Source organism: Hyaena hyaena, unplaced genomic scaffold, assembly GCF_003009895.1.
Source record: "Hyaena hyaena isolate Hyena2069 unplaced genomic scaffold, ASM300989v1 scaffold_425, whole genome shotgun sequence".
NCBI classification, from domain to species: Eukaryota; Metazoa; Chordata; class Mammalia; order Carnivora; family Hyaenidae; genus Hyaena; species Hyaena hyaena.
This window is the reverse complement of record NW_024081052.1, coordinates 929692-949649: the sequence shown is the minus strand read 5'-3', so window position 1 is coordinate 949649 and position 19958 is coordinate 929692. Positions and strand designations below refer to the sequence as shown.

The 19958-nt window shown below is 36.9% G+C and overlaps 1 protein-coding gene across 1 annotated transcript in view; it reads left to right on the top strand.

Moving 5' to 3' along the window:
* The window catches only part of MEIKIN (meiotic kinetochore factor), a 100676-nt gene that overhangs the window by 26830 nt on the left and 53888 nt on the right, over nucleotides 1-19958 (top strand). Inside the window, exons 7-9 of the mRNA XM_039252566.1 lie at nucleotides 3191-3230; nucleotides 12306-12370; nucleotides 18173-18243. Of these exons, the coding sequence (XP_039108497.1) occupies nucleotides 3191-3230; nucleotides 12306-12370; nucleotides 18173-18243 (176 nt within the window). The remainder of the gene's footprint in view (nucleotides 1-3190; nucleotides 3231-12305; nucleotides 12371-18172; nucleotides 18244-19958) is intronic.

The window sequence follows — 19958 nt, the reverse complement described above, 5'->3', positions numbered from 1 at the left end:
ATATGGAAGCGGTCTAAATGTAGAATGGATAAGGAAGATATGGTACACACACACACAATTGCACAGCCATGAAAGGTTAAGATCTTGCCATTTGCAGTAACATGAATGGACCTAGAGGGTATTATGGTAAGTAAAATAAGTGAGAATGAGAAAGATAAATATGATATGATTCCACATATGTGGAATCTAAAAAACAAAGCAAATTAAAAATTAAAAAACAGAATCAGACTTGTAAATGCAGAGAACAAACTAATGGTTCCCAGAGGAAAGGGGAATGGGAGGGAGGGCAAAATGGGTGAAGGGGAGTGGGGATTACAGACTTGCAGTTTTTTTATTTTTTTTATTTTTTTTTATTTCTAGGAGAGAGAGAGAGAGACAGTGTGAGCAGGGGAGGGTCAGAGAGAGAGGGAGATACAGACTCTGAAATAGGCTCCAGGCTCTGAGCTGGCAGTCAGCACAGAGCCCGACGCGGGGCTCGAACCCATGAACCGCGAGATCCTGACCTAAGCGAAAGTCAGACGCTTAACCGACTAAGCCACCCAGGCGCCCCCAGACTTGCAGTTTTGGAATGAATAAGTCAAAGGAATAAAAGTCACAGCATAGGGAATGTAGTCTGTAATATTGTAATAGCATCATATGGTGACAAAGGTGGCTACGCTTATGGCAAGCATAGTATAATATAAAGAGAAGTTAATTCACTATATTGTACACATGAAACTAATGTAATGTGTTCCATCTATACGTAAAAAAATGTCTTTTAAGAATATTAGAGGCACCTGGGTGGCTCAGTTGGTTAAGTGTCCACCTTTGGCTCTGGTCATGATCTCATGGTTCGTGGATTCAAGCCCCTCATGGGCTCTGTGCTGACAGCTGAGAGCCTGAAGCCTACTTCAGATTCTGTGTCTCCCTCTCTCTCTGCCCCTTCTCCACTCATGCTGTGTCTCTTTGTCTCTCAAAAATAAACATTGAAAAAAAAATTTTTAAAAAGAATATTAGCCTTTTGTTTGTGGTTTATATTGTATTTCTCCCAGTTTGTCAGTTGTCTTTTTGTGTATGTTATTTTTGTCATGCAAAAAAAGGTTTGTTTATACAGGATTTACTTCTCTTCCCAGGCCAGAGTTAGTGTAGCAGCTCGCTAATATCATTAAGATCCTATACTCTTTCTATCTTTCTACTACTAAGTGTGTTTGCTTGTTATCCCATAGTTGTAGGATGGTTGATAGGCCTCTAGGCATCACAACAGTGTTCCAGGGAAAAAGAATTAGAAAAGGCAGTACTAGCCACATATATCTCTTTTTATCTAAAGAGCAAACACTTTCCATTTAATTCCCCAGCAGACTAGGTTGATTGGCCCAGACTGAGTCATGTATCAACTGACTACTTGGAAGTCTTCTTTGATAAAGTTTATAAAAACTCAAGTATTTTATTCTTCTAGCCTCTATGGTGGTAGAAAGCAAGGGAAAATGGATAAAAATGGAGAGGGGGAATAGCAATGGATGTTGTCAGCTCACCTATCAGAGCTTGACAAAAAGCAGGGATAAATAATATCAGTCAAAGAATTAAACACTGGTTATGGGGTCCCTTATGGGAGAGTGGTAGCTATCTGGATGGCAGTATTTCTAACAGTTTGAAAACCTTGTGTTATGTTTACTTTGGCAACTCCTTTACTGATATAAAGTGCCCAAAGGAGCAGCCTATCTCTTTAGTAAATGTTTCAGTTAGCTTCTTTGTCCACTGTAAGTGATGACAAAAAGAAAATGGAAGAAGGAAAAAAAGAAAAAATTTTAAAAAATCAATCCTACCTCAAACTTTATTAGGCTAAAAAAATGAAGTTATTATGACACATACCAAAAAAATCTGGCAATATATCACATGCAATTAAAATTTGATCCAGGCTTTCTTTAAAAAAATTTTTTTAATGTTTTTGTTTATTTTTGAGAGAGACAGAGAGCCAGCAGGGGAAGGGCAGAGAGAGAGAGAGACACACAGAATCTGAAGCAGGCTCTAGGCTCTGAGCTGTCAACACAGAGCCCAATGCAGGGCTTGACCCCACAAACTGTGAGATCATGACCTGAGACGAAGTTGGACGCTTAATCAACTGAACCACCCAGGCGACCTGATTGAAGTTTTCAAATGATATCAATAGGACCCAATTCCTTTCCATCTCTCAGCCTAAGGCACTAATGTGTGAGCTAAACTCTCAGCTAACCTCCCTTCATTTAGCAGCTCTTTTTAGGTCCAGGCCTATACATTCACACCCTCAAATCCAGTGAACAAAAGTGACTCTCTTTCCCAATGATTTGAACAAAAGTCCTGGTCTTACACATTGGCTTAGATTATTTCATATGCTTATCCTTGAAAAGTCATTTTGGGCAGGGAGATGCAGGGCTCCCATTATACTGAGTCACAGGCCATCTCTGGATTATCACAAGAAAAAGCAAGAGACTATTATCAGCAAAAACAGAGAGTAGATGCTCTTCACTGTGGTCCTTTATATTTTGGGAACCTTCCTTTCAGGGAAATACTTCTAAATTATTAGTAGGCATCATTCACTTCACTTTTACTTAACTGTAAAATTCTATGTAAATGTAAGCAGAGGTCTGCAGCTGATTAGGGTCATATTCTTCAGAAGACTACTCCCACAATTCTTTATGTAACTAATAATATCATACAGTACCTAGACAGCAAAATATTGACTGGTAGGCATTTTCTTGACTTATCAGTCAATTAATATGTATATCTATATATTTGATACTGGATTAAGAACCATGAGATCTGAGTTTAAGTTCCAGGTAGGCAGCTGTTAGCTTTATAATGTGACCAGTTATTTTGTATATGTATTGTGAGAATAGTAAATTGTTATATTTCCCTTGTGGGACTGTTGTAAGAATCAAGTAAGTTAAAAGATTGGAAAGAACTTCAAAAATTATAACTATTCAAATACAGACAGATTCCTGTGTCTCATAAAATTTCCTAACATTTTGTTTTATTTTTGGTATTTTGAAAATACTTCTATATAATTTAAGTGGCAGATAAAAACAATACAAAACAATAAAATAATAAAAGTAAGCTGCACTATCACCATATATTTTAGAGAAAATATTTTCTTTACCTAGAGTAATTTTGGCCTCTGGTCTATGCTTGAATTATATTTCTAATAGATTGGTGTTTTTTTTTTTTTCTTTCCTAGGTCCCTCTTCAGAAGACTATCAGAAATGCCATAGAGAAATGTAAGAACTAACATTTTAAAGTTTTTGTGCTTTTGAAAACCCTGTGTTATAATAGATATATAGCTGAAATGATTGTTAGCCACAAATTCAAGTGTTCATTTTTTCATTGTTTGTTGAGGAACCATTATGTATCATAAGTATTTTTATTGCTAGAGATTCACTGTAATGAATGAAATTCATTAAAAACAAAATCTCTGGCCTCAAGTCCACATTCTAGTTGGAAAAGATATAGACAATAAATAACTGAGCAAATTTATTCTGTTCTATATGGTAATGATTGCTATGGATAAAAAGCAAGATGGGAGCTAGAGAGAAATGGAATGGAGGCTCACTATTTTAAGTAGTGTGGTCAGAGAAGTCATAACTGAAATTTGAGCAGAGATATAAAGAAGGAAACAGAGAAAGACATGTGATTTCACAGGAGAAAAAGAGTATTCCAAGTGGAGGGAATAGCTGGTGCAAGGCCCTGAGGCAAGAAGCCCTGGGCTCCTGGGATGAAGTGTAGGAGAAGAAAGGATATAAAGTGAGAGAAAAAGCCATATCATATAAGGCATTGTAGGTGAATGTAAGGAAAGCCTTTGAAAGGTTTAGAAGGGTAACATGATATAACTTAGGTGAAATTTTTGATATATTTTGAAAGCAGAACTAACAGGATGGTCTTTTATTCATTGATGGACTGAATAGTGGAGTATGAAAGTAGTCAAGGCTGACTCTGCGGTTTTGGCTTAAGCAACTAGAAGGATGGTATTGCCATTTATTAAGATGAGAGAGGCTGAGGGGAAACATTACTGGGAAAAGATCAAGAGCTTGGTTTGGGGCATGTAGGCTGAGGGTAAGGCATATATGAATGAAGCAGTATCTAAATTCAAGGTGGTCACAGTTTGGATCATGAATGGCCTTAAGGGCTGGGATTTTTATTTTCTCCTGAACAGGATGGGAGTCTCTGAAAAATTTTCAGTAGGACTATAAAATATAACAAGAATTTTAAATATTTTAATCTTCAAAGGTTGAAGGAACTTACAAAAAATTCATTCAAGTTTAAAAACAAAGTCAGGAGATACCATCAATACCAAGGAGGGCACTCACTGTGATGAGCACTGAGTGTTCTGTGTAAGTGATGAATTACTGAATTCTACTCCTGAAACTAATATTGCACTGTAGGTTAACTAATTAAAATTAAAACTTAAAATATAATAATTAAAAAAATACAGAGATGATTAAAAAAAGGAAGACACTATCAAGAAAATGAAAAGACAATTCATAGAATAGGGTAAAATATTTGAAGATTATGTATCTGGTAAGGGACTTATATCCAGAATATATAAAGAACTCTTAGAACTCAGAAAAAAAGGAAAAATAACCCAATTTATGCAGGCATTTCTCCATAGAAGATATATAAATGGTCAATAAGCACATGAAAAGATGCTCATTATCAGTATCCATTAGGAAAATATGAGTCAACTTAAAGAGAATCATTTTATACCCACTAGGATGACTATAATAAAAAATACTGATCATAAGTATTGTGTTGGTTGTGGAAAATTTGAGAGTCTTATACACTGCTGATGGGACTTTAAAGTGGTGAAGGTGTTTCAGAAAATAGAGTGGTAGTCCCTCACATCCGCTCCCTAGGTATGCATACCTGAGAAAAATGAAAACACATGTTCATACAAAAACTTGTGTGTGAATGTTCACTGCAACTTTATTCAAGCCAAAAAGTAGAAACAATCCAAATGTCCATCTGTTGATGAATGGACAAATAAAATGTGGTATGTCCATGTGGAATATTATTTAATAATAAAAAATGAAATTCTGATATATGCTTCAACATGGATGAACCCTGGACATATTCTAAGTGAAAGAAGCTAGTCCTATAAGACCACATATTTTATGGTTGCATTTGTATGAGGTATCCAGAATAGACAAATCTGTATAGACAGCAGATTAGTGATTGCCCAAGAATGGGGGTTTTGGGAAGACATAAGGACTGACTGCTAACAGGTACAGTGTTTTTTTTTGGGGTGATGAAAATGTTCTAAAATTATGATGACAGTTGTGCAATTCTCTGAATATATTAAAAGTCATTGAATATACACTTTAAATGGGTGAATTGTGTGATATGTGACTTATTTCAATAAAGCTGTAAAAACAAAAAGTTAAGACCAGGGAAACCAAGGAAATATAATTGTTAATGGAAAATATAGGTAGGAAAGAGACCAAAAATAAATAAGCCATGGTACTTAAAACTTAGGTGATCTAATTGTAGCATTTTTTGGTTCTCAGCTTCTTGAGATACAAGGAAAATGTCTATAGGTATTTGTTGGATTTTGTGTCCTTCAAATAATCATGTACAACTCTTACTGTCTTATAAGTTAATTTTTTTGACCACGATTAAATGGTAGGTGGTACAGTTTTGTAGAGACTTATGGTTTAGGTATTCTGTGCTGATGAATTTATAGGGATGATTGATATACTTTTGCATGTAAATCTCTGTGGAACTTTTACATTACCCAGCTGGAATCTTCTTGCCTGTTATCCTACCTCTTCACAGAGATATGGATGATAATATTCTGTCTTAGAATAATCACTTTTGGGGCACCTGGGTAGCTCAGTCAGTTAAGCATCCGACTTCAGCTCAGGTCCTGATCCTGCAGTTTGTGGGTTCGAGCCCCATGTCAAGCTCTGTGCTGACAGCTCAAGGTCTGGAGACTGTTTCGGATTCTGTGTCTCCCTCTCTCTCTGCCCCTCCCCTGCTCACACTTTGTGTGTATCTCTCTCTCCCTCTCTTTCTCTCTCTCTCTCAAAAATAAATAAACTTGAAAACAAAAAACAAAATAAGAACAATCACTTTTGCAACAAAGAAAAAGATGGAGTAGACAGAGTGATTAGATTGAAGAAATGACTATTGTCATTTTAAGTGAGGCATAATTAGGACCTGAACTTCAGCAAGGATAGCAAAAAGAAATACTTGAGAACAATTCAGAAGGGATGATCAATAGTTTTTTTTTTTTATTTTTTAAAAAATGTTTAATGTTTTTATTTATTTTTGAGAGAGAGAGAGACAGAATGAGCACAAGCAGGGGAGGGGCAGAGAGAGAAGGAGACACAGAATTGAAAGCAGGCTTGAGGCTCCAAGCTGTCAGGACAGAGCCTGACATGGGGCTTGAACTCACGAATGCGAGATCATCACCTGAGCTGAAGTTGGCTGCTTAACTAACTGAGCCACCCAGGTGCCACCGCCCCCCTTTTTAAAAAAATTTTTTAATGTTTATTTATTTTTGAGAAAGAGACAGAGTGTGAGCTGGGGAAGAACAGAGAGAAAGGGAGATACAGAATCCGAAGCAGGCTCCAGACTGAGCTGTCAGCACAGAGCCCGGCTAGGTGCTCAAACTGACAGAGCTGTGAGATGATGACCTGAGCAGAAGTTGGATGCCTAACTGACTAAGCCACACAGGCACCCCCAAGGGATGATCAGTAGTTTTAAATGATTGGTTAGTTAAGGGAGAAAAGTAGAAGTTGGCCCCCAGCCCTCTGACTTAGGAAACTGGATGAATGATAACTAATTTACTGGATGAAAGAACACAAATAGAAAAACAGTTGTGAACTGGGTGACAGATGATTTTAGTATGAAAAAGATTGAAATACCTACAGCACTTTGAGGTGGATCTATCAGGCAAGTAATTGGATATTCTAGCCTAGATAGCAAGGGAAATATTCTGGGCTGAAGGCATAGTTGTCACCTAGGAAATTGTGTAGAGTGAGAAAAGAATATTAGTGTGATAGCCTCTTCATAAATATGCTTATAATTAAGTGGTAAAACATTTTTGAAGAAAAGGTACAGTCATACCTCATTTTATTTGTACTTCACTTTATTGTGCTTCAAAGATACTGTTTTTTACAAATTGAAGGTGAGCAACAGTGAAAATTCTAAAGATAAGCTATGAATAACAGCAGAGGGAAATGATGATTGATGGTTTTTAAATCCCTTCCACAATTTGTCATGCAATATATTCTTAGGAAGGAGGGAGAGGTGTTTGGATAGTAACGATAACAGTCTTAAGCACCTGTTAACTGTTAGATAGTTTGGCATTTTCTTTAAGTAGCACATTCACAAATATAATACCTAATGAAGAGAGTTTTGTGTATATTGCTGAAAAGGTATGTGTAGACCCACTGCAATGACTGTCGCCTGTATTTGGAATGGAACAAATGTAATACAGTGCTTGATTATGTGTATCTGATCTTATTTTCTGTCCCTGATAAGTGTTGCCCTATGTTTAAAAAATAAAATGTACCACTTGGATATGTGAAGAAAATATAGCTAGCTTTCTCTTTCTGGCTCTCTCTCTCACTTTTAAAGTTTTTATTTCAATTCCAATTTGTTAACATACAGTGTAATATTAGTACCAGGTGTAATTTATTTTTAAAAATAACTGAGCTAAGGTTGTCATAGGTTCTCATCTCTCTTCTTTCCTATTTATCTGGGAAAAAACTTACTATTAATGCCATTCATTTACTTACAGTAAAATGTTTCTTTTGGGTGAATGCTGAGTCTTACAGGTTTTCTCCCCATTCCATATTCCTGAGGATGGCATATAGGTAGATTATCATCCCTCTTGATTTGTCTGGGACAGTCCTGGTATGTGACTGTTTTTCTGACATAAATTTTATAGATCTTCCCTTTACTTTTGGAAAGGTTGCAGTTTGCATAAATGGTCACCCTAAATATAGGTATATAGGCATAGGAGCAAGCTAGAAGTAGGAGAGGGGTAAAGTTGGGGGCTTAAGGGTGTTTGGGGCCCATAAGTTGCCTCTGTACTTTTATTAATTTATGCTTCAAGTTTTAAGACTGGTTCTGTACTGGGGATAGACTCTACTGATAAAGTCTTAAAGGCTTATATAGGGCCTGAGGTCTTGCACTGCTGATTTTTTTCTTGCATTGACTTTTGTTGCTACCTGAGACTCCTTGAGTCTCATTGAAATCCTCCATCCATATTTTGACTTGTTTACCTTTCTGCAACCTTTGTAGTAGAGTCACCTAGGCACAGCAGCCCTATGCTAGATTTTCTAGTTCTAATTTGTGCATCTTATGCATTGTATTTAAATTAAAATTTTAATATTTTAGTTAAATTATTTTTTAATCATTATCTTAAATTAAAACCTTGGTATTTAGAACCTTGTGAACTCCTTCACAGTCTATAGAAATTAAAGGACTCTCTGGGAGGGCTTGAGGTCTCCTCCCTGACTGAATATTCTAAACTCTGATTTTTGTGTTGAGTTGCCACCTTGTGTGGATGTCTCCTCCCAAAGTGAGTTTGGAACATGCCCCCTCTACTTTCGGCTTTTTCTTCACCTCTTCTTCTTCTTTTTTTTTTTTCGTAAATAATTTATTGTCAAGTTGGTTTCCATATGACACCCAGTGCTCATCCCCACAACTGCCCTCCTCCATGCCCATCTCCCCCTTCCCTCCACACTCATCAGTCCTCAGTTTGTTCTCAGCATTCAAGAGTCTCTCATGGTTTGCCTCTCTCCCCCTCCTCCACTATTTCCCCCCTTCTTCTCCCCTGCGGTCCTCCGTTAAGTTCCTCCCAATCCTCCTATACGTGCAAACATATGGTATTTGTCCTTCTCTGCCTGACTTATTTCGCTCAGCATAACACCCTCAAGGTCCATCCATGTTGCTACACATGGCCAGATTTCATTGTTTCTCATTGCCATGCAGTATTCCATGGTATAGATAAACCACATCTTCTTGATCCATTCGTCCGATGATGGACACTTAGTCTCTTTCCATGTTTTGGCTATTGTGGCGAGTGCTGCTATGAACATTGGGGTCCATGTGCTCCTATGCATCAGCACTCCTATATCCCTTGGGTAAATTCCTAGCAGTGCTATTGCTGGGTCCTAGGGGAGTTCTAGTGTTAATTTTTTGAGGAATCTCCACGCTGTTTTNCTGTTTTCCAGAGGGGCTGTACCAGTTTACATTCCTACCAACAGTGTCAGAGGGTGCCTGTTTCTCCACATCCTCGCCAGCATCTAGAGTCCTCTGATTTGCTCATTTTAACCACTCTGACTGGCGTGAGGTGGTATCTCAGTGTGGTTTTGATTTGTATTTCCCTGATGAGGATTGCTGAGCATCGTTTCATGTGTCTGTTGGCCATCTGGATGTCCTGTTTGGAGAAGTGTCTGTTCATGTCTTCTGCCCATTTCTTCACTGGGTTATTTGTTTTTCGGGTGTGGAGTTTGGTGAGTTCCTTATAGATTTTGGATATTAACCCTTTATCTGATATGTCATTTGCAACTACCTTTTCCCATTCTGTCGGTTGTTTATTAGTTTTCTGGGTTGTTTCCTTGGCTGTGCAGAAGCTTTTAATCTTGATGAGGTCCCAATAGTTCATTTTTGCTCTTGATTCTCTTGCTTTTGGGGATGTGTCAAGTAAGAAATTGCTGTGGTTTTCTTCACCTCTTCTAATGACATCTGCTCACTTAGTACCCCTGCCTCCAGATTTAGGGCGTGATGGAGAGAAGTCAGTTCCCAATGTCAAACTGCTTATTTCCCAAGCCTCTGTTCCTTTTTTCTTAGCAACAATCCTCTGGACTGGAAGGCATGGAGGAGAAATCTGTCTGTGGTCATATCCTGAATTTTTTCTACATTCTGTAGTGAATAGTAAAACTCTGTTTCTTCACCTATATATGGTAAGAGAAACTTGAAGAATTTAGCAGGATGTTAAATGTGGCTTTCAGGTAGTCTTAGAGTTTGAACAGTGACTTCAGTAGGTGAAAACAAAATAAAATGACAATTACCCCATCCCTATCTGTATAGATTTATCTGTGTACAGTTTGTAAAATGTGGGGTCAAAACCTAGTGCTTCATACATTTGCCCATCACCAATCTCCAAGGTATTTAAGATCAGGCCAAGGGGCACCTAGATGGCTCAGTTGGTTAAGCATCTCACTCTTGATCTCAGCTCAGGTTGTGACCTCAGGGTCATGAGTTCAAGCTCCACACTGGGTGCCATGTTCAGCATGGAGCGTACTTAACAATGAAGAAAAAAAGGTGAAGGGCACTGGAGTGGCTCGGTTGGACCCTAGATTTTAGCTCAGGTTATGATCTCATGTTTTGTGAGAGTAGGCCTGTGTAGGGCTCTGTTCTGACAGTGCAAAGCCTGCTTGGGATTCTCTCCCCCTCTCTCTGCCTTTCCCTGCTTGCACTTGCTTGTGTGTTCTCTCTCTCAAAATAATGCCAAGAATGCCAAGAATGCACTGAAAAGATGAAATGACCAAGAATATTTATTTCTTTGATTAGAGTTATTGGTGTTATAAGCAAGAAAGGGGGTTGATTATTCACTCATCTCAACATAAGAGAGGAGGCTTCAAGAGAACCATTTGAAAAGTTTGACGTATGTCCCCTAGAACTTGGTTTCTGACTGACATCTGAAAAGTCTAAAGGCAAGAGGGTCTGTTAGCAGACTCTTAGATGCTTTGGAATGACAGACTAAAGGGGAAATTAGATGTACTTTCAGAGCTTGGCACAACAAATATTTGTGCATAATGCCTGTAGGGCAGATATAGATCCCACAGAAGAGAGTCAGTTATGGATCATCTTGGAAAAGATCATGCCCAGTATGACTTATGAAGGAAAAGGTAAAGAAACTGAAAATTCTGTCAGCAAATGCAAAAGCTGAGATCATAAATAGCAGCAAGTGAGAGAGCCACAGGCACAAGTAAATCTTACCACTGAACCCTTCATAATATTTCACATATGAAAGAATCAGCATTTGGTTGTCTGCCATACTCAGAGGGTACCAATATTATAATCATATCAGCCAAGATCAGGAAAGACCTTTATGTCCCTTTCTACAACTCCTTTTCCATAGTGCAATGCCAGAGGACCCCAAAGAGTAGTTACCAAACGGAGAGGAAAAGGAACAAGAAACAGAGAAGAAAACAACCATGATTGATTTCTTCACTGCAGGTTTTGAGTCTAAATCTGTCCCAACTTGTAAAAAGGAAGAAATGTAATTTGATAATATGAATCTGGTGTTGTGATATTACACTGAGAATTTTATTACCCCAAAATTACTGTTTATTATAAGGGAGTATCACAGAAGCAATGGAATACACCTGGAAGTTCATGCAGGAGCAAGAAAGTACTATTTTTGACAGGATGAATTTAAAGAGGAAAGATGAAAGTATAGAATAAAATTGTTTTTTGCCTACTGAGTTCAATTGTTCAATAAACCAGCAGTAGGAATTTAGAAAATCATCTTCTCATATTTGGGTTTCAACTTCATTATCTTGCTAGGGACCCAAAAATCCCATTTTGGTGGTCAAACGCTGATCTTTCATCCTTTTGTATTCCTCTTGTAATGTTCTCATACACATTTGAATTGAATTGAGGATGGTGTGATTTCTAAAAGAGAAAAGGACATTACTTTTTAAGAAGTATTATCTTTCCTGTCACTTGAGATTCTTACCTCAAGAATCCTAGGAAACAAGGTTGCTATTCTTTTTTGCATGAATGAAGAAACCAAGAATCAAGACATGTTAAGTAAATTTTCCAAGGCCAGTAGCATAACTGGCTTTTAAACCCAGGTCTTCCGATTCTTTTATTTTATTTTATTTTTAATGTTTATTTATTTTGAGAGACAGAGAGAGACAGAGAATAAGGAGGGGAGAGGTAGAGAAAGGGAATCACATAATGTGAAGCAGGCTGCAGGCTCTGAGTTGTTGTAACACAGAGCCTGATATGGGGCTTGAACTCACAAACTGTGAGATCATGACCTGAGCCGGAGTCAGATGCCTAACTGACTGTGCCACCCAGGTGGCCCCTGGCCTTTCTACTTCTAAACAGTCTACCTTGTCCTCTATATGTATCGTCTCACACTGAAAAATATATAAATATTTTGCCTTTTATTGAACTATTTGTTCGTACAGATATGATGGCATTTTTTAAACAGTTACATTCTTTCTACAGATATTTGACAGTATATAAATATTCTTATTGTAAGTATTATTTGAAGATTCTTGAAAGTTAATGAAAGATTGAGAATAATCATTAATTTGTTCTTATAGAGTGATGACATTAGCGGACAAAAATATTTCTTCAAAACCAAAGAGTACTTCACACTCAGAATCAGGTAATAAACAGTGAAACTAATCATTTTCATAATTCTCTATTTCTTTATTTTTGTGATAATGCAGTATATTTTAGGAAAATTGGTAGCCCGAGAAACTGAGTGCTTTTTAGCTTGGTTATATTTTAAGAAATGAAGATATGTGAAGTTAGAAAGTGGGTCTTTAATTATCACTAAAACACCCATCATTAATTCATTTCATAAATATTTACTGTACATATACTCTGTATTAATTGTTGCTGTATATGCCAGTAAAGAGGAACATTAAATCCTTGCCTCCTAAGTTTCAGTCATGGGAAAGGAAGATAATCAATAAGCAGTTATATTGCAATTATGTGTGATGATTGAAAATGAAAGGATAAACACAGTGCCTTGCATTATAGGCACTCTATAATTTAGTCTGCTATTGGAATAAGCTTTGCCAAACATTTCCACCCTTATTAACCCATGCTCTATCCCAGATTTCCATTTTTATTTCCTGAATCAAGTTTTATAGCATTTATTTGTGGGCAAACAAAAGATTGCTGATTTTACTCATAGTAGGTAAGTTTGTATGAACTAAAAGAAAAACAAAAGCTTTTTACATCATTTTCATTTTTAAGAAATACTGCTAATGAGTATTTTCTAAATGTCAGGTATTATGTTAGGAGCTCTGAGTATAAAAATGATTAAAATAGTAGCTGTTCTAAGGGAAATTAATCAAGTGATAAGAACTAAACTTGTAAAAGCACTCATCTTTCAAATGAGTAGCATCTACTACCCTGGAGGGTGAGCATTAGAAGCAGAGTTTTTTGTATAAATCTAAGAGTAAGGGAGCTGGTGAATAAGAGGAGAGAGGTTATCAAAGGTGAAAGTGGGAAGGGTTCTGAAGGCAATCATGTTTTTACTTAGGTCTTGCTCAATAAAAAGTTTTGCTTTGGCTGTGGAAAATATTATTTATAAAGCCTGGTAGTAAGGCAGAACAGTGATTCTCGAATTATGTATACTTTTGTATTCTTACTTTTATTTTATGTGGTAGATTAATTTGAAATTTAAAATTAAATCACATCTTGCTCAAGAATTATTTTTTACTTCCTTAATTCAAAAAATCCAGCTGTGTTCCTATATCAGGTTCTTATCTAAGTGTTAGAAAATAGTCTAGTCATAGAGACAAACACATAAACAGGTAACTACTTACCAGGTAACTCCTGCTCCGTCTCGTTTGCAATCTAATCTGCTACTATTAGCTATTAAATATGGGAGTTCTTCAAGGTTAGATCCTAGATTTTAATCTTTTTAAAAATTTACCCCTAATATGTACAGTTGTCTTATAAAAAGCAGGGTTTTCAGGTTTTCTCTCAATCTAGACTTTCCTCTGAGACTAAAACCATTATATGCAGCTGCTTTCTGGACATTTCCCCTTGGATGTTTCAGAGACACCTCATCACACCATTCATTAGTTCCATTCATTCAACAAATATTCATTAATCACCTACATTGTGACACAAAGTATTTTAGTTGCTCAGGAACATGACAGAGTCCTTGCCCTAACAGAGCTATATTATAGTGGAGAAAGAAAGATCATAAACAAATAAACAAATGAGTATATATTAGCATCAGAATAAGAGTATTAAAGGAAAATAAAGCAGGGTAAAAACAGGATATGAGTAGGGATGCTATTTTATTATTTAAGTTTATTTATTTATTTTGAAAGGGAGTGTGTGAGCAGGGGAGAGGCAGAAAGAGAAGGAGAGAGAGAATCCCAAGCAGGCTCTGTCTTGTCAGTGTACATCCAGACATGGGACTTGATTCCACGAACCACAAGATCATGACCTGAGCCAAGATCAAGAGTTGGACCCTCAACCAGCTGAGCCACCTAGGGACCCCTATGGATACAATTTTATTTTATTTTCTTATTGATTTTATCTTTTGATAAAATTTATTGTCAAGGTAGCTAACATTCAGTGTATATGATGGGCTCTTGGCTTCGGGAGTAGATTCCCAAAATCTACTCATCACTTACATAAAACACCTAGTGCTCTTCACAAGTGCCCTCCTCAATGCCCATCACCAACATCCCCTCCCACACTCCCTTCCACCCTTAGTTTGTTCTCTGTATTTAAAAGTCTCTAGAATGAGTGTCTCTGAGGAGATGACAATTGTAGACAGCTTGAATGTGGGTCATGTGAAAATCTGTGATAGAGTATGCTGGACAAAGAGAACAACAAGAGAAAAGGTAATAAGATGGGAATGAGCATAGCATGTTTGAAGAAGAGAAAAGAGGTTAGTATGACTGGAGCAAAATGAGTTTTTAAAAAATGAATGATTATAGTTGTGTTGGGGATAAGTCAAGTGGTATAATTCAGATTCTCCTATGCCATCATAAGGAGTAAGAATTCTATTCTAAATGTGCTGAGAAGTGGGATGGTGTGATTAGATACATATTTTTAAATGGTTTTTTTTTAATGTTTTTATTTATTTTTGAAAGACAGAGACAGAGCACGATGGGGGAGGGGCAGAGAGAGAAGGAAATGTAGAATGTGAAGCAGACTTCTGACTCTGAGCTGTCAACACAGGACCCAACATGGGGCTTTAACTCATGAACCATGAGAGCATGACCTGAGCTCAAGTTGGATACTTAACTGACTGAGCTACCCAGCCATTCCTTGAATACATATTTTAGAATAATCACTCTGGCTTCTATGTAGAGAATAAACTAAGAAGGCAAAGAGATGGTGTTCCAACTATTGTAGAATCAGATAATGGTGTATGAGATTAGAGTAGTAGCAGTGGTCTGATTTGGAATGTATATATTTTTTAAGTGTTTTATTATTTTTGAGAAAGGCAGAGACTCTGTAAAGAGTATGAATGAATGACAGAGTATGAATAGGGGAGGAGCAGTGAGAGAGGGAGACACAGAATCTGAAGTAGGCTCCAGGTTCTGAGCTGTCAGCACAGAGCCCAGTGTAGGGCTCAAACTCATGGACTGCAAGATCATGACCTGACTGAAGTTGGATCCTTAACTGGCTGAGCCACCTGGGTGCCTCCAGAAATATATTTCAAGGCAGATGCACTAGGATTTTCTGATTAAGATGTTGGGTAAGAAAAAAGTAAATGTCAAGGATGAGTCTAAACTTATTAGCTTAAGCGAGTGGATTAATGATGATACCATTTCCTGAGAAAGCACTGGAGGACAGAGCAAGTTGGGAGAATGATAAGAATTTAGCTTCAAATGTTGAATTTGATCTCTCTACTCCTGTACATAATGTTTCATGAAATAATGGAGACACAAACATGTATATATTGTGTAATTCCATACATATAAAGTTCAAGAATAGGCAAGACTGCTGTGGGTAGTAGAAGTAAGAATAGTGGTAATCTTTGGAAAGGGGATCCTGACTGGGAAGGAACATACAGAAAACTTCTGGGGTGTTAGAAATATTTTATAACTTGATTTCGGTGGAGATTATATGGGTGAATACATACATATTTAAGATTTGTGCCTATTACTGTGTATGTAGAATTCTTCAATAAAATATTAAAACATTGAGAGACTTATTAGCCTTCAAGTAGAGATGTAATGAAATCAGTTTGTGATACAGGAGTATGGAATTTAGGACAGAGACTAGAGCTATATATAAATAAATATCTAGAGTCAAGAATATAGAAGTTTTAAAGCCATAGGATCAGATGAGATCACCTAGGAAGTGTAATAGACAACAGACATGCAACAAGAATGTAAATGGAACACTTCAGCATTTAGGAGTAGCTATAACAGAAGTTACCAAGAGATTAAATAAAGCATGGATTGAGGACTAAAAATTGTCACAACCAAGACCTAATCTGGTCTTCCATCAATGTCCTCCATTTTATCAAGTGTAGCTTAGCAAACTGATAACACAGGAATCATCCTTAACACCTTCCTCTTTGTTACTTCCTAGACTTAATCTATTACCAAATCTTGGTACCAATTTTGTCTCTTACAGAACTCCCAAACCTACTACTTCTCTCTATTTTAGGAGATGAAGATGAGTGAAGCGATTAGCCTCAAGGGATGCCAGATTTAGTACATAAAGATACAGAATGCTCAGTTAAATTTGAATTCAGATAAACAGCAAATAATTTTTAATATAATTATGTCATAAATATTGTATATGCTTGTACTACTACATGGCATATACTTATACTAAAAAATTATTTGTTTATCTGAAATTCAAATTTAAATGAGTATCCTGTTTTGTATCTAGGAACCTAATTACCTCTGCAGTGAAGCTGGGAATATATAAGTATTATAGGCAGGCATCACAAAAATCAGGATTTTATATGCTAAGAAGCTTGAGTTTTAACCTGAATGTGGAGGAAAGCCTTGGAAAAGTTTTAAGTAGATGATATTAGACTTGTATTTTAGGTATAAAATGTGGGCAGTGGAGTACAGAGGGGCTAAAATGAAGAACTACTAAAATCATCCCAAGAGAAATCTCTTGAGGCCTTAAAGCAAGGTACTAGTGTTAAGAATAAAAAAAGCCAAATTTGCAGTCTTAAGTACACATGCTAAGTTACATTGGCACAAAGCAGACAGTCAAGAGATTTTTGTTGCTTTGGATTGAGTCTGGAGAGTGGAAAAAAAGGGAAGAGTGAGGACTGAAGAAGAGCCATAAAAGGGACCAGAGGGAAAATGTTCATGCTTGTTGTACTGATGTCCAATAAGGTAGGGCAGGAAAGGTTTCTGCTCATATTGGTGGGACCTGAAATTAGATTGCTGTGGGTTTGGGAGTAAACAGGAGGAGAGGAAGTTATGTTAGTACATGTGGACATGGTTGTGGATTAGAGGAGAGAGGGGATGTAGCATGGCGGGTACCGGGTACAGATAAAGTTTTTGGTAAGATGAGAGTCCTGAGTATATTTTAAATGCTGATAGAAAAGTTTCAGTAGACTACCAATAGAACTCCCCTATGACCCAGCAATAGCACTGCTAGGAATTTACCCAAGGGATACAGAAATGCTGAGGCATAGGAGCACATGGACCCCAATGTTCATAGCAGCACTCTCCACAATAGCTAAAACATGGAAAGAGCCTAAGTGTCCATCCACGGACGAATGGATCAAGAAGAGGTGGTTTATCTATACCATGGAATACTACATGGCAATGAGAAACAATGAAATCTGGCCATGTGTAGCAACACGGATGGACCTTGAGGGTGTTATGCTGAGCGAAATAAGTCAGGCAGAGAAGGACAAATATCATATGTTTGCCTGTATAGGAGGATTAGGAGGAACTTGACGGAGGAACAAGGGGGAGAAGAAGGGGGGAGATGGTGGGGGAAAGGGAGAGAGGCAAACCATGAGAGACTCTTGAATGCTGACAAAAACTGAGGACTGATGGATGTGGCGGGGAGGAGGGATGGGCATGGAGGAGGACACTTGTGGGGATGAGCACTGGGTGTTATGTGGAAACTAATTTGACAATAAACTATTTGTAAAAAAAAAAAAAAAGAAAAAAAGAAAAGTTTCAGTAGAGAAGTTTCAGGAGAGCCTGAAAATACAGAAAAGTGGAAATGAAAGGATAATTAATTAAGAATTTTAATCACACACAACTTTATCTGTTAATTGAAAAGTAAATAGCACATAGCATATTTACTCCTGTGAAACCTGGAGCTCTTATTTATAGGTAGTTAGATTTTTCAACATATATTAAGTTTTTCTTCTGGAACTATTAAAAAGATGCAGTCATTAAAATCAGGGTTTTTTTGTCAAATTTGAGTTCTGTTTTCTATACTTAAAGAACGGTTAAATAATTAAAATATTGAACTATCTTTTTCTTTACAGATAATGCAGCTTGTGAAGTTTTACTTGCTGAGAAAACTTACCCTTCAGCCCCTGAAAAAACAAAGGAAAAAGCAAGTGTTAAGCAGAATTACTACATAAACCATAAATTTCATGAATATAGAGCATATTCTTAATTAACATTTTTATAGGAATTTTTTTCAGTTATTTAAGTCAATAATTTCAAACATTTTTTGAATTTAGAAATTAATGTTATTGTTACTTGCATGTATACTCCATATAGATTTAATGAAAGAGAATTAAAATTCACAGATTTTCCAAAATCCTTTTGGATAATTGGATACCTATTAAACATTAATTTAAGGTGAAAATAAGACATTTGCTGCATAGCCAGAGCAGTATTTTCTGCTGAGGAGTATTTGTGAATTAGCACTTTAGTCCTAGAGTCTAGAGATCTTTGGAGAGGAATTTGAATTTTGTTTTGTATGTAATAGGATCTAGTATTTGAGTGACTATTCGATGGAAAGCATTGTACTAGGTACTTTCTATAAATTATATCTTCTCCTTATAGCATTCCTATCACCTAAGATTTTTGTTTTCTGTTTTGTTTTGTTTTCACCTATTTTATAGCTGATAAAAATGAGATTTAGATATTAATTAGTATGTTTGAAGAGTTGTGGCAAGTCTTTCTGGATCTAACACCTGTATTCTTTATACTACACTTTATTGTCATTGTATGCATTGGGGAGAAAATTGAAAAAGGGCAAGACTGTCAATAGGAAGACTCCTTATTATGAAGTTGCAAATATTTTAGGTGCAAGATTGTGGTGGCTTTGGGACACTTGGGTGGCTCAGTCCATTAAATGTCTAATTTGGGCGCAGGTCATGATTTCATGATTCATGAATTCAAGCCCTGCATCAGACTGCTGTCAGTGCAGAGCCCACTTGGGATCCTCTGTCTCCCTCTGTCTCTATCCTTCCTCTGCGTGCATTCTCTCAAAAAGTAAAGAATAAAAAACGGGGGGGAAAAAAAGATTGTGGTGGCTTTGACTAGGATATTTTGTAGGAGAGATGGAGAAACATGCATGAATTCAAGATAATTTTGCCTGTAGAGCTCATGAATAGGATATAGAGGGTAAAGGACTGAGAGGTGTCAAAAAAGACATGTAGGTTTCTGTTACACAGCTTTGGTGGATAAAGGTGCTATTTAGTTAGTGTGATAGGAAAGGTAGGAAGTTTGAGGGCGCATGAAAATGAAAATGTTGGAAGAACCATTGGCTATAACTCTGCAGGTTAGGAAAATAGAATAGAAGTGTACAATGTTTTAAATTCATAGAAATAGATGAAGGCACTTGAGAAAGAATGAGTATTTACCAAGTGAGGAAGAGACAAGGGTCTGGGATCATTCCTTGGAAAGTTATGGTACAAAGAAAGTCTTTTTAACAGATGGTGTTGGGAGAACTGGACAACAACATGCAGAATGAAACTAGATCATTTTCTCACACCATACACAAAAATAAACTCAAAATGGATAAAGGACCTGAATGTGAGTCAGGAAACTATCAACACCCTAGAGGAGAAATCAGGAAACAACCTCCTTGACCTCCACCGCAGCAACTTCTTACTTGACACATCCCCAAAGGCAAGGGAATCAAGACCAAAAATAAATGATTGGGACCTCATCAAGATTAAAAGCTTCTGCACAGCAAAGGAAACAACCCACAAAACTAATAGGCAACCAACAGAATGGGAAAAGATAGTTGCAAATGACATATCAGATAAAGGGTTAATATCCAGAATCTATAAGGAACTCACCAAACTCCACACC